At 49.0% G+C, this 16,677-nt stretch overlaps 1 protein-coding gene across 1 annotated transcript; it reads left to right on the top strand.

Annotated features, from left to right (window-relative positions):
• The first annotated feature begins 1,706 nt into the window (after nt 1–1,706).
• vax2 (ventral anterior homeobox 2) lies at nt 1,707–15,871 on the top strand. The gene is made up of 3 exons (XM_061669892.1): nt 1,707–2,283; nt 4,653–4,840; nt 11,466–15,871. Exons 1-3 carry the CDS (start codon nt 2,106–2,108, stop codon nt 11,961–11,963), a joined length of 864 nt encoding a protein of 287 aa, XP_061525876.1. The 5' UTR covers nt 1,707–2,105; the 3' UTR covers nt 11,964–15,871.
• Nucleotides 15,872–16,677: the final 806 nt, after the last annotated feature.

Raw genomic sequence — 16,677 nt, forward strand, 5'->3', positions numbered from 1 at the left:
ACGGTGACAAAACCAATGGAACGTTTTTATTCCTAAAATGAAAATCGGTTTTTTACCATTACGTTTTATAACGAGTGTGTTCGCAAAATTCTAAATAGGAAAAAAAGGGGTTTTCTTCTTCTTTTTTTGCGATCTTTTCCCCCGATGACGTCGAGGGCCCAAGTGTTGGTTTGAAGAGGCCACGCGCTTTTGTGGCGTGAACAGCACATCACGGCACGTGCAAAAAAAAAACCAAAAAAAAAACCCTCAAAAAGTGCGCGCGTGAAGGGGGGAGAGCATCTGAAACATCCCATCGAGAACTTCAACTGTGCTGGGAAACACTAGGAACGATGGAAATCTTGTCGTTGAGGCAGGTTTTGATGCGACAAGAAAGAAACCGTTGAAAGTGGCCGTGACGCTCCGTCGCTTCGTGATTGCACACACTGAAAAAAGGAATTGGAATTGGAATTGGAATTGGAATTGGAATTGACTTCATTCCAACGCGCGCGTCGGTTGCACAGAAGATTTATTGGATCCTTTTCCAGGGAACAGGGGCCTCCGTCAATCGAGCACATTTCAATCACGTGCGACGACAAACGGGATCAAGTGGAGGTTTTTGTGTGCGTCGTTCGTGGGAAATAATTGGAATTACTGCGCTTCAAAATGGAGTCGGTGTCAATGCGTATTGCGTGGAAACCGTCCACGTTTTTTGCATTGATCACTTTCACGGGCACGCCCCTGCAATCGTATAATTCGACGTGTAAACCACACACACACACACACACGCGCGCGTCGTCATTTATTTATTTTTAAAGAAAAAAACAAAAAAGAGTTTTTAAAGAAAAAAAAAAAAAAGAGTACGAAGAAAGTGAGGGCTCCAAAAAGTTAACTGCAACGCAGCGGGTGCAAATTGTTCTGCCGTTTTTTGCCAAGTTTTGCATCTTCCAACCGGAAGCTCCTCGCTGACATTTGCTCTGTGGTGGACTTGAACACTCGTGCGGGTTTTCTATCTGAGGCCCTTTTCATCATTTCGAATGCGATCGCTGAGGCGGTTACTTGTTTTCTTCGGGTTCCATCGCGCCTCCCGGACTTTTGTCGCTCGCCTCGACCTTTCACCTTTTAACGCCCCAACCGGGGAAGGCCTTTCGGCTCGTCTTCCCAACTGCTCTTCCTTTGAAATCATGAGGAACAAAACTATTCCATTGCAAGTACGTGAAATTGTAAGACGTCCCCCCCCCCCCCAAGTGATATCAAATTACAATTGTACGTGAATTATTTGACATAAGGAAAAATGGGGTATCATAAAATATGTTTGAAATACAAAATTGGAGGCGGAAATCTTTATTTATTTATTTTTGTCACGTATTTGTGGGAACTCCAATCGCCCCAAAACACTGAAAGATTCCTTGCAATTGACTCAACTCCCAACATGTCGCTTGCATGTGATCGAAGCGTGTTCTTATTTGCGAAAGAGGATTTGATGACAAAGTGAAGGAAAAAGAGTTCCTGTCTGGATTTACGACGCCCCCCCCCCCCCCTTTGCGCGCGCGTTTCGGCCCGTATTTGGATTTCCGACTGCGGACCACCGAGGTGTCTTGCGTTCACGCCGATATCGGCACGGCTCCAAATGATGGCCAATCGCGGAATAGCCGGACGTGACGTCAAAGGAACCGGCGAAGTTGCCTTTACAACCGAAAACGAAGACGCTCGACACAAATCCACCCCCCCCCCCCCCCCCCAACAAATGCGGGGGCTGCATTTCGCTTTCAATTCAAGCGTTGGGAGGCTCCGCCGTCACTCACTTGAGCCCACCTCGTGCGTGCGTGCGTGCGCGCGCGCGCGCGTGAGGGGGAGGGGGCGCACCTAACCACACCTCACCCCACCTTTGCACCTTCTCCACAACTCGGCTTGCGTCGTCTTTCGGGATCGGCTCCCTTAAAATGGACTTCCGCGTCCTGCCGCCGACGCACCTGAGCTCCGATCCTCTTGTGCGCCAGGTGTTGCCTCTGTGAGCGCTTTTGTCGCGTCCGGCGCGGGGGCGCGGGGGCGCAGGGGCGCGGGGCGCGGGGCATGCCCCACAACAAGTAGGAGAAGGGAGGAAGGCGACAAGCAGGGAGCCGCGCGTGATGTTCGATCAGGCCGCAACGGGCGACGGGAGCGGCCGGCGGCCCCCGGAGGCCAAGTGCCGCTCGCCGGCGCGGAGCTCCTCCGACACGACCGGGACGTCGTCGTCCTCCAGCGAGGACGGCCACGACAAACTTTTGGCGGCGGACCCCGAGTACTGCCGCAGGATCCTGGTGAGGGGTGAGTGCAGCAGCCGCTCGGAGAAGCAAACGCAAAATTCAAATGTGCTCAACTGATGTCATTTCCACATCGCCCCCCCCCCAAACAAAAATAAAAATAAAAATCAAGTGCAATGTACACGTTCAAATAAGGCAATTCAAATTCCAAAAAAAAATAATAATTCCTCTCCCGGTGTCGTCGTCGTCGTCGGACGCTGGAAAAAAAATGGAATTGACCTCATTGAAATCGGATTCTTCGGGAGCACGAGATTGAAAAGTGTTCAACTCACGTGATTTGATCGTTTTCGAGGACGAAAGGGGGCCGACGGCGTCAGTTGAGTACATTTGAATGACGTGCGACCGAAAACGACTTTTCCCAGCGCAACGTTCCCGTTTTTGAAGCGCGCACGCGACAAAACGTTTCGGGAACCGGACGGGTGGTCTTTGTGTGCGAGCGGCGAGACGATATTTCATCGAATATTCGGCTGTCCGCGCCCTCCTGTGCGGGGGGGGGGGGGGGGGGGACTTCTTTTGTGCTTGCACATCGGTTGCGCGTCATATTTTATATTTTCGAAGGCAAATGACCGCATTTCATCCTCTGCTTCTAAAGTACACGATCAAATTCAAAGGGTTATTTTTTTTTCCCTGGAGCGGCCAAAATCCAAAGAATCATGGAAAAGAAAAAGATACAATATAATCGGCACCAGACCAAACGTGAAACAATTTAATATTCGCTCGAGGTTGAAAGAACAAAAAGATAAAAACAATAACACGACGGACGCGAGACATCGGGCACGGAATTGAAAATAAAACCCGGGCGAGAGAAGCAAATCAGCAGATACAATACGAAACCTGCAAGACAGCCGAAAGAAAAGGAAAAAGAAAAGGAAAAAAAGAAAAGAGAGCAACAACGAAACGAAACCTATATATATATATATATATATATATATATATATCAAGATGTCATTCAGTACCGAGATGTATCCAATAACAACATCTTTGAAAATAGAATTTGGGCCCCAAAAAACAAAAGAACAACAAAAAGCGGTGCGCAGAAAGCGAAGATTGGACGCCCGGAAAACCTTGGCGAGCGCAAGCTGGGCTGCTTCTCTCCGTTGTTTGTACAAACGCCAACTTCTCCTTATGATGATGATTATGATGATGATTATAAACGGACCCGTTCCGTTTATTGCTCCGTTTGGGTCTTTTGTTGAGGAAGGAAAACTTTGGTCGCCTTCTGCTCACTCAATTGGGGTTTTTGTTTAGTTTTCTTCTTTAGGCCGCGAGGTCACGGAGAGTTCAGCTGCAGTCTGCGCTTTCGTCCGTCCGTCTATCTGTCTATTTGCGCGTGTGCCAGTTTTTCCTCCTGCGGCTTCGACGCGCGTAAAAAGCAAACAAACCTTTTTTTTTTTTGGGCGTCCCATTTGACGGCCTCGCGAGCAGGTTGGCGTTTTTTTTTTTTTTTGTTTGTTTGTTTGTTCTTGTTTTTGCGTTGTTGTCTCATTTGAGCTCTTTGCTCGAATCCTATCGAATTCATCGGCGGCTCTCCCGTGTTCGGAGTGCGGGTCTTCCATACTTGATGACTCGAAACCCGCGACCAACCGTCGACGAACGTTCCTCCTGTCGCAAAATCCCGCCGCCGTTAGGACGTCGTCATCCGAGCGTCCGCTTTCTTCGTCCTCACAAGGGTCCATCATCATCTTAATCATCATAATCCTAATAATGAATCGTCATGATCATGATTACATCGACAATTGCGGCAGTAGTAGTCGTGAGAATGATGCTGTTATTAGGAATCAAAGTAGTATTAACAGCGGTTTAATTGTATGAAAGGAAAACAAGTCGACGTTACAGCAATAGTAACAATAGGATCAATTCCAACATGATGCGACAAGTGCCGATTTTTTGGGGGGGGGGGATTCCTGCAATATCGTCGTGATTGCAAATTGCACAACTCAGTCCCCGAGGAGCTTCAACTGCTTCCAACAAACATTAAAAGACAAATATGTGATGTTTTTTTTTTTTCAAATGATTTGTGCTTTGATTCTCTCTTAATAATACACTCAGTCTTTGATGATGTTTTCCTGTCTTGCAAATGTATTTTGTAACCACGTGGACTTCGTGTGTTTGATGAAATTGCACGGTCCCCTTTCAAATCAACTGATTCATAATAATACATGATTATGATTATTATTAGCAGCGGCAATGGAGTTTACATTTCTCTTTTTTGTCACGACGACGACTACTACGATGATGATGATGATGATGATGATGATGATGAAAATAGCCCCGAATAAGCTCGCAGGTCGCCGTTATGATGGTGAACTTGTCCTCCTCGACGCCGACAATAACGGAGCCGTTCTTCCTCCCGGCGCGCGGGCGCGCGCGCAGACGCCAAGGGCGCCATCCGGGAGATCGTGCTGCCCAAGGGGCTGGACCTGGACCGGCCCAAGCGCACCCGGACCTCGTTCTCGGCGGAGCAGCTGTACCGGCTGGAGGTGGAGTTCCAGCGGTGCCAGTACGTGGTCGGCCGCGAGCGCACCGAGCTGGCCCGCCAGCTCGACCTGTCGGAGACGCAGGTGACCTCACCCCTTAGCATCATGATCGGTATTATGATGATGATGATGATGATGATGATGATGATGATGATTACTGTCGGAATGATTTCAACACGACGCCACATTTCGTCATGTTAACTTTATTCCCAATGGAAAAACAAAGGCTCTCTAAAATCAGCAGCCTGGCAGCAGTCATAAACCTGCCCCCCCCCACGATCGCATTTTTTAATTTATTTGAAACTCGCACACCGAACCTTTTCTTTGATCCTAAAATGTTATATTCATTGCGACAATTCCGCCTTTTTTTCCGACTTGTTCGAGGCGCACTGCAAAAAATTCCGCTGTCACCCACAAAAAAAAAAAGGCAATTATGGCAGCACGGGGGACGCCTGTAATTGTCAATTATTTTTGCAGGGGGTCTGCTGCCCTTTATTGGAACCGCAGACGAGCGTTTTGGGGGGTCTGCAATTCAGCGGCGCCCATCGGGGACGCGTTCGAACGGGATGCTGCCGTTTTGGGGCTTTCGGTATTTTGGTCGCCATTTAACGGCGAGTCTCGGTCACTCATTTTCGATTTTGGATGAAATTAATGAATGTGAATGTAATTTGAATGAATGATAAAAATGTGAATTAATTCATGTGAATTCATGACAAAAATGTGAATTAATTCATGACAAAATCCTGTTCAATGCGTTATTTAGAGTTTTTTTTTAATGACTCATTTCATTGTGAATTGACATGCAAGCGACGACTATTTAACATGTTGCGCAATCACGACGAAGTGCAACAAGGCGCTGTCGTCATCCACGTTCATTTGCAGCTTCTCGTGCCGTTAAATTGCACTTAGCTTCTGTTCTTGTGAAATGAATCCTTTATAACTGTCAACTTGATGACTTTCAAAAATGTTTTCCGTCCAAAATAGGCCGCGTTTTTTTAATGATGATTTTTTTTTTTTTAGGGTTAGACAGTGCAGTCATGTTGAATCGGTTAAGATGAAGCGGAGTTTGCACGCCCCCCCCCCCCCCGAAACATGTCTCTAAATTGCTCGTTTGTTTCGACGCGCCCTGCGATTGGCTGGCGACCGGTTCGGGTGTGCCCCCGCCTCGCGCCCGGCGGAAGCGAGGAGGAGGATGAATGAATGTTGTGATTGTTGGGAAAAGGTTTCAATCTGAGTGGGACATTTGTTTATACGGCGGCTGTCAGCTTTTTATGGTTTAAAAAAAAAAAAAAAAAAAAAAAGAGAGACCAAGAAAAATCCTTTGCAAACAATTCTTTTCACCATTCGCGTTCCCTATAATGTGCACAAATGCAAACGCATTGGAGAGGCGAAGGACAAATAAACACGGGATACACTTGGCGCTCTTGAAAGTTGACTCTGAATCATAAAGTTCAGCTGTTCTCGGGGGGGTTTTCCTGGCTGTGTGGACTTTTGACATCCAGTGCGTACGGGCCGTTTTCATTTGCACCCGAAGAAATTAGGTGCGACCTACGTCACGCCTATTCCCATCTGAGAAAGAACCCCGTTGATTCCGACGTGTGCTATTGTGCGAATGCAAAATGGCCGCCTCGCCCCGGCGCCTCAACTCAACGAGGCTGTCTGCCGTGGCGTGAATTTTAAAGGCAGCTTGAGTGGCACCGCGGGGGGAAAGGAACTCCGAACACACTGGGATGCGTTTGCGTGGCAAAGGCGGAATATTAAGCAATAGGAGACCCCCCCCCCCCCCCAAAAAAAGACCATTTCGGACACCGAACAGTCCAGACGTTTTGGGGAAGAAAAAGTTTGAAATACATTCGAATGTTTTTTTTCTTAGAAACCGTTTGGAACTTTTGATGGATGATAATAATCAATAATTCAAATACGGCAAATGGATTTTTTTTGGGGAAGAGGAAATTCAGTCTTTACCGTTATTGATGAAACGACACGCCAATGACCTTTTCCTGATCTTTGAACGGGGGTGTGTGAACTTTTGATATCCGCCGCGTTTGCGACGGACGGGCGGGCGGCGACGTCACGGAGCGTACGAGCGCGGGTTTGTTCGCAGGTCGGTCGCGACGTCACGTCGCGTTCCGGCCCGAACGCGACGTGACGCGAGTCGTGCGTCTCGGCGCGGTCTGTGCGCGCATTGTCCTCGGTCGCGGCTCCGGCGGACCGCGTCCGGCGAGGAGGAACAGCCGTCGCGAGGGCATAGCGGCGCGATTGTCCCCACGCCGGCGACAGGAAGCCGCACCGAGGCCTCGTTGTGACGACACTCGGCCTCGGGACGGAGCCGGCCCGTGTCTCCGCGGGGCGCCGAGCGACATTTGGCGTCGGGCCCTCTACTTCTGCCAAGAATATTTCTTCTGTCCCGGATCGACTAATTGTCCATCGGAAGGCCGCCTTCGCTGAAAATCTCGTAGAAGCAATCACTTGACTTTGTGACATTTCATTGCGATTGGATGTATTTTGAACAGAGAGGCAAGAGTGTCACGTGGTTCAAATGGGCGATGTCGCGAGAGCGCCCCCTGCAGTATGTCGTACCGTGCGGGGGGAGGGCGGCGGGTCACAAAAGTGCATTTGCGCTCAGGAGAGATTAGGGCAGCCGTATCTATCGGCCGCTCTATAAGACGGGGTTAACCCCCGTCTGAACCCGGCCGCTCCGATGGCGACCGATCCCGGTGAGATCTTGAAAGGTCGGCAGTTTTTTTTTTTTTCTCCCGGCGATGCCACGGAGGACCCGATGGTTCTCGTCGTAGCCCGGGAGTGTCGAACCCATTTTTGTAGTCAGTCCTCATCATATTCCATACAGCACAATATGACGGAGCATATCGACGTGTCGATTGCGGAGTTTGTGCGTTGCAAATTCCCATCTGGTAATTTTGCACGTCTGCTGTGGTTTTCTTTGTTCAATAGCCGTCTCGGTTGTTTTCCTCACGCTGCTTTCGGTCAGCCCCGCACCGGGAAGTTCTGCGTGACTAGTTCAGGTGCTCTTAAACCTTTCGGGCCCAGGGCAAAAAAAGACCGCCCTCGTAATCCTAACGCCGATCACACGTGGCGACAACGTGTACCCCTAAATGCCATCGGAATGAACAAGTGGCCTATTTTCGGGAAAAAAAAGACAAAAGAAATCAATCAAGCTGCAGTTACAATCACAAATTCACTTTTAATCTTGGCAAGAACTCCAAAGCCGTCGGCCTCATCTTCCAAGAATAATAAAGTGGCATTTTTCCAAGATACTCATCATTAAAGTCATTATATGAAAGTCAGAGTTTAACGAGAAAAGAAAGTCCTATTTCAAGAAGAACAACTTTATTCTTGACCTTTGGGCTCTAACAAAATCGTACGACCTGTATATGAATGAAAAACGGAGGCCTTTCCTTCCTTTATTCCTTTCGGAAGATGCCTTTTGTCGTCCCCCCCCCCCCCCCAAAAAACAAGCTTTCTGTCGAAGGGATGTCAGATTTACGGAATGAGGCGTCACAATCATCCATCCGCCCATGTTCTTCTCGTGAGCCGAAGCGGCTTTCTTCGTGGCGGTTAGTGTCGGGGAGACGTACATATCTGCTTCTCAACATCCTTTCAGAAATGTTTGAGATTTGGATTTTCTTTTGCCGCTTCGTTACTTCCCACCGCTGATTTTCGTGCAGATCCCGTGTGGCCGCCAAAGCTATCGAAGCAAACGTCCGCTTGCACCCTGCAAGTCAGCAGAGGCCCGGCGCAAAATGCAGGTCACGCCAGATCCGGATCTCCCCGGTAATCTGTGCTCCGGCGCTGAACCCTGGATCCCATTAAAAAGGATTTACGTGCAATGGTGTAGATGTACCAAAGGCAGCTTTGCTTTCTTCTCCTCTCATCAATTCCCCTCCAATCAAATCCCTCGCCACGGATAGTAGCGTAGGCCCCGCCCCCTGCCTGGAGGCGTAGTAAAAGCTTTTTATGGAACATCGGGCGTGGTGGACTTTTCCCTGGCATCACGGCCCCCGGCTAACTCCGAAGCTCGCTTGCCAGGGCCTCCCGACGCCGCCGCCCTCGCCGCACGCTGATCGCGTCTCACGTGAAGGTTTTATCTGCCCGGGGCGGGGATCGACTTTTCGCACGGGCTTACTCTGCGGTGACCTTGCCGTGCCCTGCGCTCGACGCACAACGCCCTAAACACTGAACGTGGTGTTTGCAGAGCTTTCCTCCTTGTAAATTCCTTCTCACCGTCCAGCTGTCCCAGGGATCGTCAAAGTAGTGCGACGCGTACCACTGCCCGAGTACAGTTCGGCGGTGTTCAACGTTTAGGTTCCGTACATCTGCGTTTCATTCTCAAGAATTGTTTGTTTCATTTTAGTTACATTGGAATGGAACCATTTGAAGGGTTTTCTTTCCCCGATATTTTAGCACAGTGTTCATATTCAAAGTGTGCATAATGTCCCAGTGGCTAACAATCACGTTACATGTTCCTTTTAGGAATTCAATTTCGGTCAAACGTGTTCGTCCGGGTGGAGGTCGGGATTGTGCAGGCCAGTCAAATTCATCCCCATCCACGTCTTTATGAACCTTGATTTGTGCACCGATGCACCGTTCTGTTGGAACAGGAAGGGGCCATCTCCAAACTGTTGGAAATGTCCAAAATATTAACCACTGAGCTCCAGTGAAAGGAAGCTTTTGGACACCCAAACAGTTTGGGGATTACCCCTTCCTGTTCCAACATGTCTGTGCACCAGTGCACAAAGCAACGTCCATAAAGACATGGATGACAGAATGTGGTGTGGATGAACGTCACTGGCCTACACGGAGTCCTGCCTACAACATGATACAACACTTTTGGACGAATTAGAGCGCAGAATGAGAGCCAGGTATTGTCGTGCGATGCGGCATCAGCGTGTAAAGACAATTCCAGTGGTCGTCGTATCATTTCCGCGCTGTGACTCTTTCAAACCGGTGCAAATGCACCAATTTCTAGGGGCGACCTTTTTCGTTGCGTCCGAGTTTCAAACTCTCACGCTGTAACCTTCTCCGTCTTTATCCTATTTAGAAAAGGCCGGTCAAATCAGGAAGGCTTGCGCAACACAGAAAAGACAACCTATAAGAAGTTATTGCATGAAACAGAAATAGGTACATTTCGGGATGACAAAAATCATCATACCTTGAAAACTCAAATGAATTTGAATTTCTGTTCTTCGAAAGAATTCAGAACTTTTGATGGGCAACAACGGCCGATCATTCAAAATGCTCGTATCAGTCGAATGTATTGATTTTCGCGTGGAAATTCAGTGGGCCGCCGTGTCTTTGCCATTTCGGATCCAATGACATGAGAATGACTCCTACGTTGCGCTCAAATAATGATCTCATCTCGGTGGACTTGGGCCTGTTTAGTTGAACACAATGGCAGCCATATAGAGGGGGTTCGCTGTACAGGGTTCTGAATGATGATCATCTTGTCTCGCGTTATTTGCACGGCACAGATAAAGTGTTGGTATGTAGCAATTTCGCATCGAGTAGTATTCATGGTTTCTTGAACTGCAAAGCGATACGGTATTAAGAGGCGGATCAAGTCGGCTAAATCCCCGCTCGAGGCTCGGGTAAACCAAATGCGCGGCTCGCCGCTGGTGCCGATCCGTGGCTTTTTCGGTGAACAGTTGCGACAGAAACATTAGCCAGAAGCGACACCGCTGATCGCCAATCAGCGGTGTCGCATGCATCTAGTAGGGTTCACCGAAAGGGAAAACACTGAAACAACACAATGCCGAGCACACTTCTGGGATAGCGGCCCGTGCGCTTCCGAAGCAACTCCGGCTGGGAATCAGTTTCGCCCGCTGTTGTGCAAAAGGGAACCGCCGGCAGGTAGGAATCAGAGGCAATGAGCAAGACAACTCGATAAAGTCACGGTTCATCCATGCTCCGCGTGCACGGATGGCGGCTCGGTGATGAAGCGCTGCTTCCACAAGTGAAAATAGAGGTGTCCCGACATCGTTTGAAAAGAACAAGTATCACCCTGTGCGAAAAACACCATTTCGGGGGACCTCGGCGCGATTCGTGTCCCCTATTTCCCGGCCCCACAAAAATGGCGAGCGCTCTTCTGTATTCAGTAACGTACCTTCTCCGTGTACGGTTTCGCCACGGCGACTTCTGATGGGTTTTCGTGTCGGCGTCGCGTATCGTGCTTCGTCGCAACGGACGAGTCGATTTCGAAGTAGCTCCGCGCGTTCTTCTTTGGTCGACTGCGGCTTCCGTCCGTACAACGCGAGACGCAGGCAAAGCGCCCCCCGCTGGTCAGGAGGTGAATCGAATTTCTCTTCTTTCGAGTCAAAACTAACTGAAATAAGACTCATCGCGTCGAAAGTAACTTGTTCCGAGCTCGTTTTTTACTTGAAATTTGCCAGTGGCGAAAGAAAAAGAAAGGTACTTCCAACAAGAACTCAAAACGAATCTGAAAACTAACATCACCGGAAAAAGTCAAAACATTTTTCAACAATTTTCATTTGTTTCAAGCTGATTTTTACTCGACATTTTTTTTGCCGGTGGGGTATGATCTTTTTTTCTTACTTGTGTCAAGTGAAAATGGTCTCAAAACAAGTCAAGTCGTTTTGATGCGTTGAGTCTTATTGTAAGCGGTTTGGAGTTGTCAGCAGTCGTCAGCCTCACCCCAACCGCCGCACCGTGTGACTCGTTTGTTTGACTGCAGGTGAAGGTGTGGTTCCAAAACCGTCGGACGAAACAGAAGAAGGACACCAGCAAGGATTCGGACAAGCGCACGTCCTCTTCCTCTGAGTCTTTAGCTACCTGCAACATCCTCCGTCTCCTGGAGCAGGGACGCCTCCTGTCGGGCCCGGGGCCGCCCGCCCCGAGCCCCCTCCCGGCTCCTCCGCGGCACCCCGCCAACGGATCTCTGCTGAGCGGCTCCTGCGCCTCCCCCAGGATGAGCGGCGGCGGCGGCGGCGCTCCCCCCGGCTCCTTCCCCGGAGCGACATTTGGGCTGCCCCCGCCCACGTCGGGCGGCGCCGCGGCTCCCCCCCGGCTGGGCGTGCCGCCGGCGCGCTCCCTGTGCTTCTCCGTGCCTCTGCTGGGCGGCGCGCACCACGAGCTGACCTCCGCCTACGGCTGCGGCTCTTCGGCCTTTGAGCCGTATATGAGGATGGACCGGAAGGAGGCCGATATCGGCGGGAAGAAAACGGTTTCTTAAAATGACTTCCGGGACCCGAGGGGTATCGTGTGGCTCATGTAATCGACTCTCCCTGCTGTTTTGATATGCTTTTGTCCAGTGTGCGCGTGCGCGTGCGCGTGCGTGAGGTGAGCGCCTGAACGAGAGCCGGCACAGCATCAAGTGGTTTTCGTGCAGTGAAATTCGAGGAGAAACGCGGAGGCTGTGTTCGAAATCATTCGCTATTCGCTCGAGTGCGTTTGCAATTTTGTTTTTGTTCAACTCTGCTGTTATCCCCAAACGTTTTCCACAAGCGCCACCTAAAAGAATACTTTGCTCTCCAAGTATCACCAGCCTGACCCCCGTTAAAATACAGCAGCTTCATCAAAAACAAAAACGTTTGAATACTTGAAAGTGTACTTTAATCCCTCGCTTGATCACCGTTCACTTATTGCGGATTTCTTTTTCTGCGACAGTGTCGTGCAGTGACTCACCGGCACATCTCTGATACACTTCACTTTATTGGCAATAGGATTGGAACGTAGAAGTCATGACTTCTTCTTAGCAGAGAAACAAACCCTCTGGAGGAACGTCAACTCATACATTTGGCAAGTTACCAAACTGCTTCAGGATACAGCGAGCGAAGTGTTTTCAAATCAATTCCCCAATACCGACCTCAGCCTGACGAATGGCTAATGAGCGCACTCAGAACAAGATTGACAGGAACAAACGCGCGTAAAAGAGCAACGTTTGGCTGTCGCGAAAAACATCACCGCGGTCAGTTCTGGGTTCCCGTAATGCTTCTCGTTGACTTCATTGTGAGAAACGGTGCCAATGCTTAAGACAGCAAATCGCCCGTTGCCACCGTGTCCGCACGTGCGCTTGTCCACGTCGGAATCGCGTGTTGGCATGGAATTGCGTGTCTGAAATTTCGACATTTATGTCCGAAATAAGTGGCCACTAATTTGCGGATTTCATTTATTGTGGGGCTTTACTGTATTTAATATTATTGTAAGCCACCGGAACACGCCCATTTTGTTTTACTTTAACGCCGCTTAAATACAGGGAAATAAAAGACTACGTAAATAATGCAGTTAAATAAAAATTGTGCCTCAATAAATATTTTAAAACAAACACATGAAAGGTTAAATGTACAGTCCACATCGAATACCACCGAACCGCAGTTAAGAAACGTACTGTGCCGGATGAAAATATACCCGCTGCAGCATTCTCCAGTTTGAACATTTCATTGAGCGATTCTTTTGCCCACCAGTAGAGGGAGCCCACATACCACATCGCAGCACGGATAGACATGAAGTGCTTTGTCCGGATTGGTTTTGTGAAAGACGCTCCACTTCAAACAATAGAATGCTACCGTAATTGATTTTTTTTGTTCAACATTTATTACGGGAGTTCCGCCGGCAGACGTTGACGCATTCTGGTCCGTTCTAATTATGCAACAGCAGACGTCGTTAATGGTGCACCCGAGTCGTGTTGGAAAAATATTGCATGTCACTGTTGACTCCATCCATCCATCCATTTCCGTACCGCTTCTCCCCACACGGGCACGGGGGAACATACACAAACGCCACACAGGCGGGGCTGGATTTGGACCCGTGATCGGGAACGAGGAAATGCGTGGATGATTCCGAACACAGCCTGTGCTCGAAAAAAAAAGTGTAGCATTTAAACGTGTTATTTCAATATGGTTGTGGTTCTTGACTCGCTTGTGTTTGTGAGTGAAATAATACTGTGGTAGCTCTAGTTCTGATCGTTTTGTTCAAAAGATGCCAGAAGTTGCTTTGGCTGCCATAGTTTTGGATTCTGACCCCAATTCACCGGTCCTGGTTCACTCGGTACACGGTGTCTGCGGCCTGCGCTCTTTGCTTGGACAGCAAAACTTGACTTTTCGCTGGTGAGCACGACTGAACCCTGATGCGAATGGGGGGGGAAGAATTGGACGCCCTCAAATGTTTCGAATTGCCGAGATGAATAGTTTCCCATAAATATACCACAAACCCTGATCCCTCCTTCCAAACTCCGTCCGTCCATCCATCCATTTTCTTTCAGCGCTTCTCCTCACGCGGGTCGCGGGCCGTGCCGGAGCCTATCCCAGCTGTCATCGGGCAGGAGGCGGGCTACGCCCTCAACCGGTCGCCAGCCAATCGCAGGGCACATACGAACAAACGACCATTCGCACTCCCATTCGCACCTACGGGCAATTTAGAGTCGCCAATTCATGCATGTTTTTGGGATGTGGGAGGAAAGCGGAGTGCCCGGAGAAACACGGGGAGAACATGCGAACTCCACACAGGCGGGGCCGGGGATTGAACCCCGGTCCTCAGAAGTGTGAGGCAGACGCTGGAACCCTTGGGCCACCGTGCCGCCCTTCCCAACCTCATGTTACAACATTCCCCAGTAGAGCAACAACACATAGCGGACATTCCGTAACTTCCGCTAACATAGTTTCGCCCAGGCTGAATTGAGCTCCTCCCTGACATACGAAGATCTTCGAACAGTCAAGATGGACCACTTCCGCTTACTTCCTTGACACCAATTGCCGGGGTTTTGGTACCAGCCTCGTGGCATCTCAGGGTTTTACATAAAGACACTCAGCGATTATGAGAACAGGTGAGATTCGTTCGGGCGTTTTGCCGATCGTGATTCCTGTTCCGACGACCCTCGGCCCGTCTCCAACTTCATGCCCACGTTCGAAGCACTTTATGTTTGGGTGTCCTTGCGAGCCGCCTCTCCGCTTCGGAAGCAATTGGACGAGCTTGCGCACAACGGCTCTGTCGCGTCCAATGGAACGCAGTCTGTTTCCAAGTTGACGTGACTCGCGACAGCGGGAAAGCCTTCGGCGACGTTCCAAAAAGCGCAATTGAAATCATTTTGGCCTCCGTTTGAGTTGTCGACTTGTTTTTTAATCCACCTGCCCGCCGCCGTTTCATGGATTTGATTCCGTCACTCTCGTCGGGAGCTTTTTATTGCTTTCTTCTTTGTTTGGTTTTCCTGAAGGTGACCAGACTTGTTCAAACCGGTGTCCGCAGGTCCGAAAGAAACCAGTGGCCTCTGTGCGTAAAGCGGTCTTCTAGTTCTTACGCACACGGCTGACCCTCCCGCGCACACTCCTCAAATGCAGACTTCTTTTTTCTCTCATATCCACGCACACGCACACGACTGATGTTGTTGCGCTCATGAACACATACTAAATGCTCACGCAAATGCAACGCTCTATTAACTTCCTCATTAAGCCACTGATACGCTCCCACACGCTGCAGAATGAGTTTTTGCTCACTTCCTGAAACGTCAAACATTTGCCACGTACGCGAGCGGAAGGCTTTCATAGACGCTCCCGAAACGCCCATTTCAGTCTGATTCACGGGCCTCTTTCCACGCCGCCATACGGACGGTGGCCATTTTCGAGAGGCAATCTCGAATTCTAGCCTGAACGGCGCCTCGTCGTCGCAGCGCGACGCTTTGGAACCCTTCTGCTCGGTCGACTTGCCCTCCGCCCGCGTGGTCGCCGCTTTTCGTTGAGCACTACTTGTCACGCTGAGTTTTTGTTTTGGTTTGTTTTTTTGTACATCGCTTGAACTATATGTACAGTATTATATATATATATATATATATATATATATATATATAAATTGGTCTTTCTTTGGGAATGGAAGAGGACAAAACAAAAGAAAAAAATCCTTTCTAAATCCCCTTTCCAGTTCTTTGTCTCATTAACATTTTGCACTTATTTAAAGAGGATTTCTTCTGTTTTCCGGGCTGGCCTTTCTATTCACATTCAGCCGTGATATCGAACAATAATCTATATGTACTTTTATTCATATAAATATGCGTCTCTGTCATTTGCCTCTTCTCGTCTTTGTGATGTTTCCTCCACGCTCCTTTGCAGTCCAAATATCTTTTACACTCCCTCGACATTCACACGTTTCATATTTGAGGACTTATCCAAATCGTGTAACAAATGACATTTTTAAAAATGCCTTTTGTTGGAAATGACTTTTTATGTTGGTCAGCTAATTTGAGTTTTTATTCAGATAATGATTTTTTTTTTCATTGCCAGTCCTTTCACGTACCCTTCTGCCTCAGATTAAATGATTCTTTTTTTTATTTTTTAATTTAAGGCCCACAAAGCACAAACCGGTATGTCTTTGGGAGATTAACGGGCGGGAAAAAAAAAAAAAAACCTCAATATTTCACAGATGGTTGAGCAGAGCAAACGTTTCGTCTTCGGACCAAATAGCTCATGGCTCCCCCGTAGAAAGCGGATCGCATTTTCCTGCCTGGAGGATAGATATTTATATTTATATCGTATATTTCGGATGTTACAGTAGTTGCAGGACAGACGCACGCACGCATCCTCGGCATGGGCCGACAGCATGAGGCGCTTGTTCACGCCGGGACAATTGAGCCGCTGGGTGCCAATTACGGTGATTGGCACCTCAATTTGAGGGGGGACGGGCCTGCAGAAAGGGGACCAGATGGGTGGCCTGTTCTGTTGCTCCGGCCTCAGTCGAACACATCACAACATTGTCATCACACAAATGGAAGTCCTATCGGAGCATTGAGCATTTTGGCAAAAAAAAAAAAGGGACCTTTATTGAAGCAAAGGCCGACTTATTTGATGTTGTGTTTGTGACGATCGGGCCAACTTGAAGCTTTTTCCCTCTCTACTGAGCAAAGTCAATTCTAAGTGTATAAACTGGGTACACACACCGACAATCGGGCTGAATTGAAGAAT

Source organism: Phycodurus eques, unplaced genomic scaffold (genome assembly GCF_024500275.1).
Source record: "Phycodurus eques isolate BA_2022a unplaced genomic scaffold, UOR_Pequ_1.1 contig_27, whole genome shotgun sequence".
Classification (NCBI taxonomy): Eukaryota; Metazoa; Chordata; class Actinopteri; order Syngnathiformes; family Syngnathidae; genus Phycodurus; species Phycodurus eques.

Bases quoted from the DNA above. Each gene is read 5' to 3' on its own strand.
- vax2 (XM_061669892.1), top strand. From the start codon at position 2,106: ATGTTCGATCAGGCCGCAACGGGCGACGGGAGCGGCCGGCGGCCCCCG. The intron at 2,284-4,652 runs GTGAGTGCAGCA...GCGCGCGCGCAG, and splicing joins CCGCAGGATCCTGGTGAGGG to ACGCCAAGGGCGCCATCCGG. The intron at 4,841-11,465 runs GTGACCTCACCC...GTTTGACTGCAG, and splicing joins TCGACCTGTCGGAGACGCAG to GTGAAGGTGTGGTTCCAAAA.